This window comes from Melopsittacus undulatus, chromosome 5, assembly GCF_012275295.1.
Source record: "Melopsittacus undulatus isolate bMelUnd1 chromosome 5, bMelUnd1.mat.Z, whole genome shotgun sequence".
In the NCBI taxonomy this organism is placed as follows: domain Eukaryota; kingdom Metazoa; phylum Chordata; class Aves; order Psittaciformes; family Psittaculidae; genus Melopsittacus; species Melopsittacus undulatus.
This window is the reverse complement of record NC_047531.1, coordinates 29,579,160-29,598,412: the sequence shown is the minus strand read 5'-3', so window position 1 is coordinate 29,598,412 and position 19,253 is coordinate 29,579,160. Positions and strand designations below refer to the sequence as shown.

Genomic DNA, 19,253 nt, shown 5'->3' with positions numbered 1-19,253 from the left:
AGACCTGGGGGCAGCCCCAAGCTTCCCGCTATAGCTCCACAAGGCTAACACTGGCCAAGGTGGCAATGAGAATCTCTTGGTAGTTTTCACAGCTTCATTTGAAGACCCATGGGAATTTGAAAACATCATCACCAAATCAAACTAGGAATGGATAATAAAGATGCAAACACCCTTCCTGCCCCATGGACAGGTGTGTCCTGGCTGGCTGTGGGTACTCAACGTACCGACCTGCAGTGGATAAAACTCTGGCTGCAAAACTATCCCAGGTGGGTTTTCCTATCTACAGCTCACAGGAGCTTGGGCTTGCAAAGGGTTAATCACAGATAGACAAGCAACATAAAACCTCAGAGGAATTGCAGGGGCTAATTGAAACAGGTCTGTATTGCAAACACAAGTACAATTGATTAAAATGAGTTGTAAAACAAAAGCGAGAGAGTCGGCAGAACAAAGCCAACATTAATTCTGGCAGCAGTAATTGATTATGGCAGTAAACATTAGACATTCAAATAAAAAGTGGCTATTTGAGCAAATGAAAAGCAAAATGGAACCTGTGAATATGAGCTCCCAAAACAATCCAGAGCTATTGGGCAACTATAAAAATATTCTTTTATTATCTACCAGTATAGCCACTGAGCACTTTGAAAAAGATCTGAACAGAAATTAAATAAACCACCTTCTGTTGATGGCACACAGACTGCTACTACTCAAGAAATGAATGATAACCTATCCCTTAGAGATCAATAGAAAGGGGCCAGGAATGTCTAAATGAGTTTTTCACTCCTCCTTAGCAGAAATCAGAAGAAAGATCATAGCAGGTTAATACTAATTTAGCAAACTACTTTGGAGAAACTTGGCATAAGGAACTGAGCCAGAAGGAAAAACATCTAACAGAGAAGACAATTACATATGAAAATCCAATTATCACAATTAGCTAGTTGTACTGATTGGTCTATTATGAAATTTTCAGTGCAGAGCTGCATTTCCAGGGGAGCTGGATGTGAGACTACATAGGAGTGCTGAAAATTATTTCATGGGTTAGATTTTTGTAATGAGGTAAACAACACGCAATTACACAGCGTTGCATATTGGGTTATTCTTCTGGGACTGATCTGGCTCTCATGACAGCAGTGGCAGTTTGATCAAACCTTTAAAAGAGAAGCACATAGCTGCATTTAAACCCTTTCAATTAAGAACAAAACCAAACCCAGTACTAGATCTAAGGAGCAACAATAAAAAATAAATCTGTGATTAAACCCCATAATCTTACGTCTGGTTAGAAAGATTTATTTTTATTTTAGTTATAATTGATATGAATTAGCAGAATTCCCCATATCTCTTTCCTACTCTATTATTTTTGTCTGCAAAGCATCCAAGTTATATAGAAGAGTAACCTCCCACAGGCTAATCACTTCCCAAACCTCGGTTTTTTACTAGTTTTCACCCTGTGACCTCAAATTAAGCTGCTTGTCCCCTTGAAAGAGAAACAAGCATCTCCATCCTTCACCCAGACCAGTAAAGAATAAACAAATGGGAGCTGCAGGATGCTGAGAAAGCACTGAGTCTTACAACAGAAAATGTACAATTAAGACAGTATGAATGTACACACTTCCCAGCACACTGGTGATTTACTTCCTTCCATTACAGCTGGTATTTCTTGAATACATAATGTACAAGTCCTTCCTTATCTCTTTTGGTTGATTTGTTCTTTACCTGCAGAGCACAGCTGTGCTGTTTAATGCACTTCTCATACTACATGCAGCTTTCTGCCCCCTTCTTTTTTTTGCCATACAAGCACATTGTGCTCCATTCAAACCTGCAGTACGTGCCTTTCCCAGTCTCCTATCCCTCGTTTAGTACCTTGTTGAAGTAGAGTGAGGAGCCAGATGAGATGACCCCACAGCCTTCCTCAGGCTTGACAACCTCTCCCCCAATAATTTCCTGCCACTCTGTCTTCAGGCTTTCTGGGTTCTCAAAATCAGACATGATGGTCGAAGGAAGCGGATTTTCAGGCTGACATTCAGTACCCCTAAACCCCGAGTCACACCTGGAAGGAAGTGCAAACGTAAGAAGCTGTTAAAGACTTCATTTGACACTGACAATTACTTCAGGATCCTGGAAATGATCTAGAGTAGCTGGATAAAAAAGCTACATCTTATTTCTAAAATACCCTGTGGTATACAGAAGGTTTGATATTGGCAGGCAGCAGTCTGTGCCTTCGATGTTGCACCCAGGCTGACAGTGGCTGACAAGCAGTGCTGAACTGGTCCCTGTTGTCCTGATCCAGTAAAACAGCTCCAGCACTGAGCTGGTCCCTGGTTGTGCAAAGTACTCGAGAGGCCATCAGGACACCTGTAGCAGTGAAGGCCTATGTCACTGAAAGCTCTTCCAATACCTGTATCTAGGAAGGTTATGGGTTCTTCGACAGAGAGGTGTGTGGAGTAACCAGCTGTTAATGTTGCATGAATGGTCTAACTCCCTGTAGTACTTTCATCTGTTAATGTTGAAACTAAAAGTAAAAACAACAGCCCTCTCTCCCTTCTCTGCCCCACCAAAACTAGCCAAACCCAAAGGATGCGAAACAGTAGGATACCTGAAGTATCAGAAGACCATTGTTAACAGGAACTGGCAAAAGCTTTATACCTGCAAACACCGTGGTCGCACCAACCGTGTCCGCTGCACATGTTGGGACACTGCTGTCCAATATAGATGTTGTCTAAGGCCCATTCATCTTGGGCTGTGTAGTAGCACTGACTCCAGCGGAAACGTGTGGCGCTGGACCTTTAAAACCAATAACAATGCTTTAATTTGTGATTCTGTACAGAGCTGTAGGAAAAGAAAGATAAAATGCAGCCATAAAAAATGAAGTTGATATCACAATCACAGCCCAGCCTGCAAAGACTGGCACAACCAAAGAAGATTTTAGTAAATGAACTAGATGATACCACTGGCTGCACAGGGCGATATAATGGACTTTCCAGTCGTTAATGGCATTTCAGGGGAAGGCTGCAGAGGTGTTACAGGGACTTTGTACATTATTTTATGATAAACCTCTCAATGAATGTTACTGGATTTTTACCGAGTGCCATCTGTGGGGGTCACTGGTTACAAAACTAGAAAGATGGGTCTAGGACATGACTGTGATTTTTATACCTTTGGTCACAGTTAACAGGCTGTAAGTTAGGTTTCTTCTGATACTATGAAAGTTCTTGAGTATGTTTCTCCCCTTCGTATACTGTTATTTCCATTCAACAATAGTTGATTGGTTTTGATTGGTAATAGAAATTTCTGTTTGTCAGGATGACTCCAAACTAGATTTTGCTCAGTAACCACTGGTGGCATTGTGATCACAAGTTTTTGACAAAGATCCTGTTTTATAGCACCTATTTTTATTCCACATTGGAAAGAGCTGAAAGAGCTTGCTCGTAGCCAGCTACTCAAACAGAATCTATAACACCCCAGGTTTGTTGTGGGGAATCAGTGGATTAAATTACTTGCCTATATATAACTATGGTCTGGGTATGTGTAATATTCTTCAAATGGAAAACCTCGCTGTGGTTTCTCCTTTCTAGTTAAATAGCTCTTCAACAGCTTGGCTTTCTTTATTGTAGTGGAGTAAGGTAATATTATTGACCCTGCGTGATGAAAATAATTTGCAGTATCAAGTAGATATTGCAAATATCTTGATGTTATCCCTCTTGATGCTGCTTGATGTTAGTCCTCTAGGAGGTTATCTAATGTGACAATGACATTTTCCATGCCAAGTGACTGCTGTTAGCCAAACCCAGCCTGACACCCTCAAAAAACAAGGCTGGAGAAGAAACTGCATCATGAGAAGAGTATTTTTTGTTGCCATGGAGCCTTTCCAAGCTGCCCTGCCAACCTGTGCACATTCAACAGGTTACAGGTGTTGATAGTGGCAACTCCTATTTGGTGGGCACAGGGACCCTCCAGTCCATGCTCATGCCAGAATAAGAAAAATATATTGCATATGAAGTGAAACAAAGGTGTGAAATCATTCACTGTGACAAAGCAAAAGGGGCCGTCCTGGCTGCATGACGGGTCTGGGAAATAAAGGTGTGGTGGGGGCAATGTGGGTGCTGAGGCTGGGTCACAGAGCTATGGAGAGGATGGACAGGGAAAGCAGGGCTGGCTGTGGACAATAAAAAATCAAACTTCAAATAAGGACAGGCCTGTGCCTGGCCAAGGGCTGGTCAGGCAGGCTGAGAATGAGAAGCAGCAGGTTCCCACAAAAAGTAAAAGCTTCTTCCCTAGATTGCTTCTCAGCCATATGGCTACATTATGATGGCACAGATATAATGCTGGCACCCTAATTTAAAAGAAAAAGCTCTTTTCCCCCCCAAAAAAAATTATGTAGAATAACACCTATTAAAATGAATATTCTAAAGGTGGCTGAGCCACCTTGCTCACACAAAAGGAAGTGAAAAATAGAATAGAGGCCCCTGCAGCTATAATGGACAGTACGGCAGAGCACTTAGCCAAGCAATCACATACTAGAAACATGTAAAGATCTGTTTAGCACATGCTTAGAGAAATTTTTAAAATACCACTTTTGAATTCCCTTAAAAACCACGTTAAGCTGCCCAAGGCCTTTATTTTTAATTGAAATCACCCTTTTAGTCTGTTTTAAATATCTGCTTGATATTGTGAATAATGTAAGCATTCTTACAGCATGCAGAGCTAATATGCAGTGCTAGATCTGCTGTTAAATACTCCCTCAGGATACAATGTATTGATGGGCTACATTACAAGAGCTATGAATTATCTATTAAAAGTGCACAACGCTAGTAATCTGCACACAAAGGACTTCTTAAGCTTGCATAGGAACAATGGACAGTCAATATTCACCACCATTATTTACTGTTTATTTCTGGAGTGCTCTGAAGCCAGTACATCACCTCAGTGGTGGTATTTATGCTTGCTACAGAACATCAATGGCACCACAGAGAGCCCTGATAGAGACTGTGTGCTCTGAAAGAGCAGTAGTGACTGGTGTCAGCTCTCATATGTGCTGAGAAAAATAACAATGCTAAAGCAAAGAAAGGCATTAGAGCAGGTGAACCTCCCCTGCATGACCTTCCAACACAAGAAAACTGGGGGGAATTACAGTGATGCAAGAGAAATTTCACCATCCTGTGGAAGACTCACGGTGTCCCAACAAGTGGTGGTGCCCCCTGAACAGTTCCCAGTGCTGCTAGCTTCAACATCAATAGCATTTCTCAGCCACTCGCTGGCTTCTGCGGGGTGTGAATGTCCTTGTAGGGTGGCTGTGTGGCTGAACTGCAGCTGGTTTTGGGGCACCAGGCTCACATCTACCCTACAAAACAGTAGGGAGAGCCCCCCTATGGGTGAAATGAAGTACACCCCTGTGCCCAGGGGAGCACAACACCTGAAACCCTGCCAAGACGACCCCTGTGCAGCACCACTGTGGGGCTGTTCCCAGGTCAGCTCTGCTCATTAGTTAGAAGCTCCCCAGATGAATGCAGAGATGGCAGGAGATTTGTTTCCCTCATTTAAGGGGAGGGGAAGAAGGGAGGAGTTGCACTACTGCCTGGAGATGAACATGTGGCTGAAACAGAGGTGTGTATATCAGCTGGATGTCTGGGGATGGTCTCCAGGGAGCCACATCCTAGAGAGCTGTGGTTGTTTCTAACTGCAGACAAAGAGAGCTCTTCCCCAGGGACAGCTTCCCTGCTGTGGGAAATCCCATGGCCTCCAGGCTACAGAGGGGCACGGGGATGCCCTCACTTTCCCACCCAGCCAGGTTGTGATGGGGTCATCACATGGCTGTAGGCAACAAAAGGTCTCATGGATTCAGATTCCTCTCTGGGCAAGGGATGACACCTTGGGTTGAATCCACAATTGCTAAAGCAATGCTGCTAAAAAGCTGGTCCTGCGCACTGTTTTTGAAAGCTTTCCAAGGCCGCTCTGCACCTCAAGGTAACAACAGCTTAAGAGGATTATGCTGTTAAAAATGGTAACCGACAATTTTAAAAAGCCATGTTAATTAAGAAAAGAGAATAAGGAGCTGAGTGTCAGCTGCATTCTCAGTGATAAAATACTGGTTTTCTGGACAGTCACCATTTGGACACCGCATCATATTGAGGAGTCGTGAAAGCATTTTATTACAAGCAAAATAAACCTCCCCAGTTTCTCTCTGTCTTTTTTTAATGCTACTGGAAGGCAATCTGGCTTTCTGATGACATTATATCTAAGTCAGGTTGATGTCAAATAAAAGTCACTGCTGTTGTGTGACATTTTACATAAGCACAAGGAAATCATATCCCAGAAGTGTTGCCAGTGAAATTATGTTCTTTCTGCTGTGAAATTTTTCAGATATGTGAGCTAAAATAAAATCATTGTCTTCTCTCTTGATATTAAGAAACCTCACGATGTGATGCAAATTTGTAGCTGATAAAATTGCATTTGCTACCTTCTGAGTTACCATAATTACATTTACCCAATTATCCTGAAACTCTCATTCAGTCATTAGGTGCTGATTTGTTTATGAAGTCAGCAACTGACAGCTGCTTGTATCTCATTAAGCCCTGTTCATATGTAAATGTCTCCCATAAAACTGAAATTAATTTTCATCAGTGTTAGAAATGTTCAGTTCAAGTACAATACAATTTCAGTGAGCAGGTGCATACATTCCAGTTCTTCAGTACAAATCTCACTGTTGCAGCAGATTCCCTAGCATCCGAAATCTTGGATAACACAGGGACCTTGTAAACTCACACTTGCCAGATGCAGAGCATCTTCAGATGTGCAGAAATACCGTCACACCCAGAAAGTTTTACAAGAGAATTAGGTGCTGTTGTGAACAATTTTCTGGTTGCATGAGCACAGCACGGCAGCCTGATGCTGCGTACCTGAAGTGTAAACCCTCAACAAAGAGCTGTGCATGCAGGGATGAAAACTCCACCAATCACAGCAGGGCTGTGCAGGGGTGCAAGGACATGTTGAGATTACCATGGGCCAGAGCAAGGCTAATGAGATCTCAAGCTCCGGACCTGAGTCCCCATTTAGGTGTTTTGTTTCCCTGAGCAGTAAGCACAGGGCAGGTTGTGGGGCTGAGCCAGAAGGAAAGTCCCCAGAGCCCCCTTCCCCTCACCCCTGTTTTGGGAATGCAGAAGACCTGGTTCTCCCCATTGCATTGTTCTTCCTGGTCATTACTAAGTTTTTTCCCATGCGTGGTTGCTGCAGAAGAGTGCAGGTGGGTAAGGGAGAGGAGAAGGAGGGTGCCCTGAAGAGAGCTGTATGAAGCATGTTCACTAGCAGCCCCCTGGGATGATGCCCTCTGTGTGGCCAGGCTAGCAGACGAGAGCTGCACATTAAATGTTCACCAGTAACCCCCAAGTTTGTAAAGGCAGGAACTTGACCTCTGTTAGTAAACGCGACTCGAATATACAAAAAAATCCCCTCCCAGTCTCAACCCAAAGCGTGACTGAGCTCTCAGTCTGCTCCTTGCCAGTGGAAAGGAGGGAAAATAGAGGGAAAATGTCTGAGATGCACCTGGTGTGCTGGGCTGCTTTGGTGGGTAACATGTGGCCATCCTTCCTCTTTACCCTCATTATGCATACCACAACACAGTCATTCTGAATATGTGTTTTATGAAGGACAAAGGAATGTTCAGTGGTAATTTGTACCTTAATTACAAACAACTCTGCTAACAGACAGGGATCCCTTCAGATATAAGACAGAGTGTGAAATATTTATGATTTGTGTGCAGTACAAAACAGGAAGCCAGCTACTATTTCAACATAGTTTCTCCCCACAGTCTCCTAAATTACAGTGGAATTATTTGCTTTTGTCACCTCATACACTGAGGAGAATTATTAGATCCTAAAGAAAAAAAGCCCACAATGTTTGTATTATCAACTCTACAGTATATAATAGTAACAACTTTGAGTACAGTATATACCTTAGAAATAGATTTGAAACTAACAATCTACTTCAGAGTATAACATGCAAAATTATACATACTTTTTAAACTCCTAAATGCCTATGTGAGCCACAGATTTCACAGCTGGTGGCACATAATGGCATATAAAATTTAGTACATTATAATCTAATTATGAAGCAGTTTTTCATAGACTTACTTGTTCCATTTGGTATTATTTGACCTGATGCACTTTAAGGATTCAGTATTTGCCCCTGATGTTTTGTTTGGCAATGGGAAATTCTGAATATTGGCAGTAAAAATGGCCAGTGTTTTGAAAGAAGGTATTATCGTGGGTTGGTTGATAGAAATAGGTTGTGTCAAGGCAGCGGAGAGTGCAGAAAAATTATGAAGGACAGGGAAATACAATGATAACTTAATCTCCGCAAGCTCTCGTGCAATTGCTATGATGGATTCAGGTCAAACATAAGCAAAGTGTAGCTGTAATTGGAATAACTTAAGGAATTCAGGAAGCCCTGAGGATTATTGAGATTTATGTCAACTTCTTCTTTGTACGTTAGAATAACGCTCTAAAAACAAATAATGGAAGATATCGTATAGTTAAATAAATAGAAATGTTAGGGCAGGCAAAACAAGTTTGGTTTACAATAAGATGAATAATGTTGGGCTTTCTGATTATTTCTGCTGCTCTTTTTTTTGCAGTAGAGAATGTTATTTTTGAAGATGTGCTATAAAAAGAAACAAAAGGTAAAAATTCCCAGAAATGAATCATTAGTTATTGTTTATACAAGGCTTTGGTCTGAAGATGTAAACAATAAGGAGTGTGCAAAATAAAGCCTTCCTTTAGTGGGGTACTTACAGACAAGTGCCACTATTTTTGAAAAGGTCTGAACTTTATTAGAAGAGTCATAGCATGTATTAAAAACAATCCTAAACAATAGTTTCTGGTGACTTCACCAACACTTCACTCTCTAATTATGTAAGGAATGTATTTTATGTTACACACTTGCAACTGGGTCAGCCCGGGTACCTTGGCACCCAACCCACCAGCTCAAGTATAATTTACAGAGGACTTGATCTTTGTCATAGTAATTTAGAAGTAGATGATTTACCTGCATCTCCCCCTAAATAAATTAAAAAGTTGAACAAAATGCTCACCAAGTCTTCTGTGGTAAAAGGACGGTGATTCTCCTCCACTGAGTAAATTCGCTGGAGTGGTAAATACTTGCTGATGTAAACTCCTGACAGCTTGGCATACTGGGAAGACATTCCTTGAAGTAAAACATTTCAAAACCAGATTTAATATTGAGGAAGTATTGGGAACAGAAGCAAGGGTTAAGCACTCATAGAAGCAGGAGTGTGACAGGGTCCAGATGTTGGAGTGAAAGACACAGAAGCAGAAAAATCCTGGCATGATGTAGAGAAATGTCTCAGAAAAGTAACAGTAGTACAATTCAGGATAAGTCATATAACACATTTAAAGAATTCAGCATTGGTAACTAGGAATGTGCTGTTTTCCTCCATGAGGATGTCTACCTCATTTATTTCACTCTTCTCACCCCAGCATCTAGGGATGACTACAAAGTAAGTCTATAAGTCCAGTATGGAATAAGTCTATGAAAGACTACTGTAACAGTCATTTTAGAGATCTACTTGCAATCTTTTGCCTGGGGCTGCTGGCTTGCCCCACTCCCTCCAGCTGCAGCACGAAGCAGAGTAGGAACACAGCCACACAAGAGCAGCCAGCCATGGTCTAATGAATTTGCCTCCAGAGGCCCTTAGCATGCTCTGCAGCTGTATTACCTTTGACGCCTATAGCAAGTGGTGTAAATTCCCCCTTGCTGCTTCTATGACTCTTTCTGCATTTAACTCAGTTTCCTAGAGAGTTCTGTTCTCCCAGTTTTTTTTTCTTGTCACAAAAATCTGATCATTATTACATTTTTTTAATATAAAATATAATGAAGTCTGTTACCCCAACAGCTTCTTACTGTTTCTAGACGTGCCATTCCCATTTTACTCCATTTTTCTGCAATATTCCATCCATTTATTTATACATTTCCAGAACAACACCCAAAATTCTTGTGCTATGGTACAATGAAGTATTAATAAAGTGTTATTACCAACCTGTATGTTCTTTTCTAGATACCCTTTCAGAGAATCCATTCTGCCAGTACTGCCACAGCACAGTTCCTCCTGACCCTCTCCACCTGAGAGGTATTACACTATTTTTTCATAGATATATATTGCTCAAATATCTTACAGTATTAAATGAGGATCTGTTAGCTTATTCTGTTGGGGTTTGTCTGGTTGCGGTGATTTTTAATTTATTTTCTAAAGGCTTAGTATCCTTTAGAGCAATTTTCAAACATTTCTCATTGATTCATCACCCCTAAGAGATCTTACAAAACAGGATCTGATCAGTGCTCATGAAGCAAACGGAACTTTCAAACAAAACTTTCAAACACTTTAATTAATTAGTGTTTTGTGTATTTGCCAGATTAAGTCCTTGAAATATACTACAAATAGCCATCCCTATTAGTCTTTTATCACAGCAACATGGGTGGTGTGAGAAAAATGGTTTGGCTGCAAGTTCTTCTCTCTGAACTCAGCTCCAATGAGAGAGGAAATGAACACTAATATCTGAAGGCAACTGACCTTGATGGAAAAGACAAACCCCAAACACCCACCACTAGGAACTATTCTTGGGCACCATAATGATGCCTGCTAGGTATAAAAGACACAAACATCACCTGAAACACAGTATTTATAGGTTTCTTCAGAATTCTCTTTAAGGTAGGAAAGCATTACTTGGATGTAGAAAGTTTTAAAATTCAGTTTTGGCCACTTCTTTACCCTGCCCATCAAAAGTAAATGTGGAAAAACACAGCATGGCAAAAGGTAACAATGATGCTTTCATTGCTCATAGATGATGTTGGACTGGATGTTCAAATCCCTTTGTGAGCCTTGAGAGCAGGCAGTGAAAAGGCACCAGGACACGTTCCCTGACATGCCCTGAACTTGCTTAGGGGCAGCTGAAGGACCTTGCTTAGTTCACCCTAAGGCCAGGGAAAGTCCAGTTTGTCATATAAGAGGGAAAAAAAAGCGCAAATTATGGCCTAATGCACTATTCACATTTGTGCTAAGACACGGCTAAACCACACTGGGAAATAACAGCCAGCATGCTATTTGCACTTCTAGCAAAGACTGGGAAATAGACAGTCATTACAGCTTTGGACTGTGTTTGAACCAGGGATGGGAGATGAAACGTTCTACATTAAATCCCCCAAAGGAATGCGCTTTCCATTTATGAAATGGCTGCGCACAAGGGCAGAAAGAATTTCTATCCATTTAAATGCCAGGGAACAGTAGATGCATTTTACTTTGAAAAACAAAGCAATAGCACAACAAAGATCTTGGCCATTACTCTCTAGCTCTGTCTAACCGTGGCCCAGTTATTTTCTCAACCTTGGTTCATTCCTGTCACAATTTTGTGTTTCAGGCTCTCAGACACCTTTCTTCCAAATATCACGAATAACAGTTTAAATATTTATGTTAGTAATTTTGATGATTCCAACTGAGAATTTTTTTATAGAAAGAGGAATGTTCTTTTGTTCAATGGCACAAGTACACGTCAGATGAAATTTGTATAAACAGTTTGCAGAAGACAAAGGTCTTCGCTGCTAGCCTCACCTCCTGAACAAGATGCCACGTGAGGCCATGGTTGGTGGAGTAGTCCAGTTTCACCTGGTTGTCCATATGAGGAGTAAACTCCTGATCGCAGCCCATCACCAAGTTGAACTGTATCATATATGAAGCTCCGATCTGCATGGACTGGGTCTCCACATAGCGCATACTAGAAGCTAACTTTGAATCTCCTGTAAAACTGAAACATGTAAGGAAAGAATCAGAATCCATCCCAAAACTAAATCAGAAGGCAACATTCTGAATGATTCTGTGCTAAATGCAGCAATGCTTCTTTCTTTGTTCTGTGGATTGGTACATGGTATGAGAGCATGCACAGAAGCCTCTTTTTGCTGGAACTTCTGCACATTACCAGGAAGACCCTGTTGTACCCCAGAGTGTGAAACACTGAATTATTCTGTTAGTTCTTACTATATGTTCTTTGTATCGTGGATCAACTAAGAATCAAGCAAAGGATAACATACAGAAAAAACATAAAGAAAGTTCATTCCCCAGGAGTGTGCATTGCCTAAGGTCATGTCATAGGAACAGCTGCAATTTCATTCAAACAGTGGACGGTAAAGATACACTGCTTTTAGTTTTAAATATTGCTATTACATAGACTTTTCATTCCATTGATTTTCAAGTGATTCTATATGCAATGCATTCACTGACTTTTGACTGTGTTTCAGAATTAATATCACCTATCCTCAGCTTCTTTTCTGCAGGATGTGCTGATATAAGAGTTACATTATCCAGTGGATTCACTTCTGGGGCACTGTCATGGACAACTGGACCAGAAGGCAGTTGACTTGGAAAACTGTATCTCAGCTGTTTGCTCTTTCAGTCAGTGTTGTCAGTGTTTTTCTTCTCAATGGCAAGGATAACTTTAAGTTGAGTAGAGGATATTAATATGGACTCATTGGCAGTACAGGTGGCAACCTATGGTTTGTGGCTTCGTTAGAACTAACCGCACCTCAGAATAATTGGTTTGTATAATGCATGAATTTATTTTTCTTCCAAACTTTACTTAGTAGTTTTCAAAATGACAAAACCCTGAAAATTTAAACATTAAAGCTGACTTGGTCTCACATAGTTTTCATTTCTACAGTGCAGCTTGAAATTTTATGGCTGATGTGGGAAATTAAAGTTTTACAGAAGCCCTCTTGGGAAATCTGTGCCAGAACAACCAGGCTCTTCAGGTATCAGTCAGATGTGTGCAGTGTCATCAGCTGAAAGTTATATGTAGTGATGCTTTGGAAAATAATTTGGCACTGCACATGGGCACAACACATCACAGTTACCTAAAGCTCATCTGAAAACAATAAAGGAGTTGAAACCAAACAGTGTGATGAAGCATCTGTCTCGAAGATGTCTTCCCCGAAGTGATGGAAGACAAGTGAAGGACAGGTACTCAGCATAGGTGCAAAGAATTAAATGTTTCATTTTATCTTTGTCTCCACAAAAAAAAAATCCCTCTATTTAATGTTACTGGTTTAAAACTGGGAAAAAAAAAAAAAGTTAAAATGCAATCTTTTTTTACTGGTGGCATTCAGATAATGATTAAAACACTTCTAAGTTTAGTATTCATTTTCATTTGGTAACTTAGCCACTGGATATTGTACACAATACACAAAGTAAGCATTGTTTTAAAATTAAAACAGCCCTATGGAAAGGATAGTAAAGAAATGTGAAAAAGGAAGCTAGAGATGAGATAATTTGTGATGCTCTGTAAGAAGCTTTTTTAAGAGGAGGAAATCACATTATGGGTTCACAAAGTCCTTTATCATCCCCAAATTACCTCCAGTTGAACAAGGGTAGCATTAGAGGTGGGGGCTCCACGTTACTTGCTACTTCTTTGCTCTCCAGCTCTCCTGTCTGTGTGTGTGGTTAGTTGTATGCTCTTCACCTGGAATACTAAATGTTTTCTTTGTTCTGGGAGTCACGTAGCTGGAGTAAGTTTCTGGATTTTGTAAAAGGGGAGTAATGTCCCTGGTGTAACAATAATTAATTAAAAAATTCAGAAATGAAAATGCAGAGGCTACATTTTTGTATAAATATGTAGCTGTTTGTTTCTAGCACATATATAATTAGACCTGTGGAGTCTCAGGAACACAATACCCATAGGTGCCCTCAGAACAATCACTCTCCCTCCAAGCACTGCCAACTAATTGGTACTTCTGGGAATGATATCACAGCCAATGTCAGCCAATCTGCACTGCTCCAAACTGCTCTGGGATCCCCAGAATTACCATGTTTTCAAGGCCAGTACTTTCAGGAATACTGAAAAGCCACATGGATGCTGGTTTTGTATAGCTGCACTGACCGAAAATATTGACATGATGGCCAGATACTCATGCCAGTCCCAGCTTTGCTTCCATCAAAGGCAAGAAATGTTTATGCCTTTTATCATTACATGATACCTACTTTGCTAAATAATTCCTAAATGTATTATTATATTTTAATTAAGTCGATTACCTGAAATAAACTTTCTGCATGTTACAGAGTGATTATCTAAAAGAAAATACATTTTTATAAACACAGGTAAACTATCAAGCTGATATAGGGCAACTGTGTTACATTGCTCCATAAGGATAGTTTGTTATGAGCCAGATTTACAGTCTTTTCCCAGGCTGCTCCAGAAACAGCAAGACGCTCTATTGTCCATTACATTGATTTAAATAGTAATGTAGTAATCTGACTGAAGATATTTTATTTATATAATGCTATTTTATTTGTGCCCAGATGAATAGCAAAAAAAAAAAAAAAAGAAAAAAGAAACAAGAAAAAGTAAGAAAAATTTATAGCATCCTTACAAATTCTTAAATGCATTTCAGCAAGTGTCTGTAAATTGTAACACTCAAGAGAATTTTGGGTCAAAACCCTGCTTGTGTATGAGCATCTCGGAGAAGTGATGAATTAACATACACTTAATTTTAAAAATGGTCTGGAGACTTTTCTCTATACTCAATGCACTTGCTGTAATAAAGTCTAAGAACCAATTTGAAAACAAATGTTGACAATTACAATCAAATAAAGTGCCTGTTCTAGGTATAGATCATTATAAAATACTCAAAAATCACCTTTGCTGGAAACATATGTATATCAACAAACCCCTTCTTTCTAAATGAGGTCAGGTATTGAAAAGAACAACCTCCCTCTTCAACAAAAATAAAAATAAAAATCCCCCTCCTCAGTTTTCCTCCATTTCAAGGGTAAATATTTCAGATTTACAGACTTTGAGGCAGAAACGAAGGCCTTATAGGCAATTAGAAGGCATTTCAGTGAAAATGGGCCTAGGGATGACACCTTGTAAGATGATTTATAGCTATTTCCAATAGTCCTACTAATGAAAAAGCAGTTGTGAGACTTTTCTCAAGAGGATGGTGTCAGTGCTACTGCAAACTCCACTCAGAAAGTCATGAGTTAGAAAATGAGAACCAAATGGACTCACAGCTGGGAAAAGCCAACAATAATTAATTTAACTAGCAGTCATTTGTACAGACCTTGTGTAAGTTTAAAAATTTCCCTTGAGAGAAACAAGGTCAGTGAAGGATGGAGTTCATGTCTTCCAGTGATAATGAAAAATACTGATACATAAACAGTATGGAAATGCTCTATCCCCAGCAGTATTCAAGGCCAGGTTGGACAGAGCCTTGGGCAACATGGTCTAGGGTAAGGTGTCCCTCCCCATTGCAGAGGGGTTGGAACTGGCTGATCTTAAGGTCCTTTCCAACCCTAACTGTTCTATGATTCTATGAAATATTGCAAAAGCTTTGATTCTTTATTTGATGCATGGAAATTTCAACATTCCCACCATGACTGAGCACTAAATATCCTAGCCAATATATGCGACGGAGAATTCAGCTGTAGTTTGTTATTTTGATTCTGATTTAGAGTAATATGAGGAAAACAGGGAAACTTCTGCTATCTTAAATAATTACCCTTCCCATGACAAACTGGTCTTAAAAGAACAGAGTGAAAACAATGTCATTAAGGGGCTTTAATTCCAACTCTTTGATGAAGAAGATGCAAACAGTTTGAGCTCTAACATGTTCTTTAATTTTAATGAGCAGCAAGTACCTTCCTTGTCCTTATTAAAGTGGTTAATGGTGCTTCTACTGCCTCATTATCACCGCTAGAGCACATTTGGTGTTGTTCCTACTGCTAAGCCAACTCCTTTTAGTTTAACAGGTGATCAGAAAGTCAAATCAGGTTGCTCAGAGATTCTTTTTAATAAAATTCCAACAGTGCTTCTCAGAGTGTCCATGGGGATGCTAAAATTGTTTGTATTTCCTTGAGGATTTCTATAATTACTGTGATTGTACTTCCTCCATATAAATATATCTGTGCCAATTAAAGCCATAGTGGGTTTATATGTTGATCAGACAAGCATGAAACTGTTATTTGGTTTTAATCAAAACATAGAGATTAAATCAAGCTTCCCTTGTATTAATTCCAAATGTCACACTTATGTATTCCAGAATTTAAGTTTTGTGAGGCACGTTAATGTTTTACTGAAGAAGCTTATTTTTACACAATCCTGACAGAATTGTCTTTTTCTCGTTATTCACTTATTTTCTTGCTTTGGGGCAGGTGATATTTTCTTGTCTTTGTTTCTAAATACACAGAATCACAGAATCCCAAGGGTTGGAAGGGACCTCAAAAGATCATCTAGTCCAACCCCCCTGCAAGAGCAGGGTAACCTAGAGTACATCACACAGGAACTTGTCCAGGCAGGCCTTGAATATCTCCAACGTAGGAGACTCCACAACCCCCCTGGGCAACCTGTTCCAGTGCTCTGTCACTCTTACACAGCACATTTTAGGCAAAATTGCACTATATCATAATGCTGCTTGTAGTGAAAATGACTAAATGGATATTATACCAGACAAAATAACTATAAATGACTAACATTCTACCAACATTCTGCTGCCTTTCCTTTTTGGATAGCAATCTAATGGCCATGTAAACAGATATGATCATGACTTACAAAATAGTAAGAGTCTGCACTTAACAGATTGTGTCTTAACCTGCATATCCATATTAACCTGACAGGAGTTTAACTGAAGATTATGAAAGTTTTCTAAATTGTTCCTAATGGGATATTTAATTATTTTGTGGGTAAAGAATGGTCAAGGTTCCCATCAAACATAAACCTCTGTACAATGGGGTGTATAAATTTACTGATAATTACAATTAGATTAACAACTGTATTTTTGTCCATAATATGAGGATGAGACACAATTACTCTGAATAGCTGCCAGAAAGACTCATTTGCAGAAATCACTTGGTTCTTAGCAGGATGAATAGATTAAGAAAACAGAAGCAGAATGCAAATGAACATGTGTTTCTCACCAAAGAGTCCAGTCGTGTCCGCAGTAAGGCTGAACATTTCCCAGGTAGAATCCCAGAGACTGTGTGACTTCAACTAGGTTGGTGAAGTCCAGACTGATGCTATTGAAAAGCACAGATGTCATGATGATTTCGTCAATAGCCCACACATCTTCACCTTGGGAAGAGTGATACGGTTGCCACCATCTGAACTGAATGCCAATCTGTCTGGCATCTTCAGGAAGCTCCACTGAAATTATTCTGGAAAAAAAAACCAAAGTTATTGTTTTAAGTTTGTCTGTTTGTAATAATCCCATGGCGATGTAGTTTGTGCTTATTTGTTCTAAGTGACCCTAAAAAATTCATCTCACAAATACCTTTGCATCTACTGATATAGCTTCTATCAGTGACAGGGGAATCATTAGTTCTCTTGGTAGTCAATGTATTGAAAGACAGCTGTGTGCAAAAGGCACAAAAAGAGTTTCCACCACATCTGTAAATTTTGCCTCTACAGTGGAGCTCTCTGTAAATTTAAAGGTGCTCTTCCTTACCAGGAGAGACCCTCCATTTGAACCTGGATGCCCTCCATTTGAAGCTCAGGGGATAGACTGGCAAAGGGATGTTCAGCTGACAGGGACCTAGAAATCCCGCTCCATCTCCCTAGAATCAGTGGATTTTATCCTGATCTGATGACATGCATTTTCTTAACATCTGTCTTTATTTCTGCTCAGTACTGATGCCATGTCTGTGTTTCTGTTTCCTAGAAGAACCCACCCCTGCAGATCACCACATTCAAGTCGAAAAGATTCATGTTGTCAGTGTAATTGGGTGCAGTCTCTTTTTTATTCTGTAGTTGCATAGAGATGCAACTGGAGGTGAGTCCAGGTTCTTCTCCCGGTATGCAGGGTCACCTGATTTGTCATGGCAGCTATGTCAACAAACCTATAATTGACAAACTGCAAAGAAAATTAAGAGTAATATCTAATTTCCAGGAGCAATTATTGCACACAGCAGCAGGGAGCATGCATTAATTGCCACAGCAACGACACCTTCTTGAAAGCTCCATAAATCACCAGGGCCATGGTGCCCCAAACGAGGCATGTAAGCTGTGAAACAGACTGGCAACAGAGATGTTTGTCTCCATTGGTGTACAATTACTTGCTGGCAAAAGGATTTTTAAGCAAGCTCATCATGTAGCTGACATTTTTCTTTCTCTCTTAGGGGAAATGTGAATAAAATGACAAATCAGGTAAAGTGGAAACATTTTACCCACTAGCACCAAGTTTTTTCCGGATTTAAGGCTTTCTAAACTGCCTCTTGCAATGTTTCATTCTGTACATATGAAGCAGTCTTGTGCCTATGGTGCTCTTAGTGCAAAACCAGCCTTAAAAATGACTTGCTAAACTGTCCTTTTAGAAAGTACATTTATAATAGTGTTGTTTAATGTCACATTGATTTTAAAGAAGATGACGTTAATGCATTAGCAATCAAAAAATTGAATGGCTTAGCTAAACAGACGGGAAGTGCTCAAAACCTCCTGGCTGGCATTTCTAAGGGTTGCTTTCCGCCAGCTGTAGGTTGGACAGAGCAGTGTTGAGGTAATGGCTGCTGTGTCCTTGTCGCTAGGGACCAGCAGTGTACACACTTTATGTATGGCAGATACATTTCTTTTACCACTCAAATAAATATGCTTGAACCACTTCATACCCTCCTAAGAGAAAAACCAAGCCCCATTGCTCTCTAGCATGTTAAGAAACTACACAAACTTTTTTTTTTTACCAAGAGTTCCCTAATAAATAGCAACTCCATGGCTTTTTCAGTCATTTTTTAAGGCACAAATTACACTAAATTGCTACGGATGCTAAAAGGAAATGATGCATTTTGTCTTTGATGGTTCAGTAGGGTGAACCTGAGGAAAGCCTGGCTAGGAGGAGCACTGTATCTAGTGTACACTGTGAAGCACTTGGCACTTGTGTGAGCTAATGCTCTATTATAATCCTGGGCATATTTCTCTGCTGGTGGCTGCTCTGATGTCTGCATCTTCCCTTTCACTCTCAACTCTCATAAGCTCACCCACATGGACACTAATTCTCACTGACAGTAATTTACAGCAAATCCTAATTCATGACATACACCACTGACACACCTGTCGGATGTTAAAATATTTAGCACATGTTAAAATACATTTCTTATCCCAGGGGATTAAGCAAACACAATTTAAAAATGTTGGTGTAAACCAGTGTATATGGCACATATGTTAGTATGCAGAACCCGACTACATCTCCAGTTATAACAGCTTCTCCTGTCTGGCTTTGAT

The 19,253-nt window shown here is 40.1% G+C and overlaps 1 protein-coding gene across 1 annotated transcript in view; it reads right to left on the bottom strand.

Annotated features, from left to right (window-relative positions):
- The window catches only part of RELN (reelin), a 291,275-nt gene that overhangs the window by 73,312 nt on the left and 198,710 nt on the right, over positions 1–19,253 (bottom strand). The window contains exons 20-24 of the mRNA XM_031048313.2: positions 16,961–17,197; positions 11,612–11,804; positions 9,080–9,192; positions 2,641–2,778; positions 1,858–2,044 (exon numbers count right to left, since the gene is read on the bottom strand). Of these exons, the coding sequence (XP_030904173.2) occupies positions 1,858–2,044; positions 2,641–2,778; positions 9,080–9,192; positions 11,612–11,804; positions 16,961–17,197 (868 nt within the window). The remainder of the gene's footprint in view (positions 1–1,857; positions 2,045–2,640; positions 2,779–9,079; positions 9,193–11,611; positions 11,805–16,960; positions 17,198–19,253) is intronic.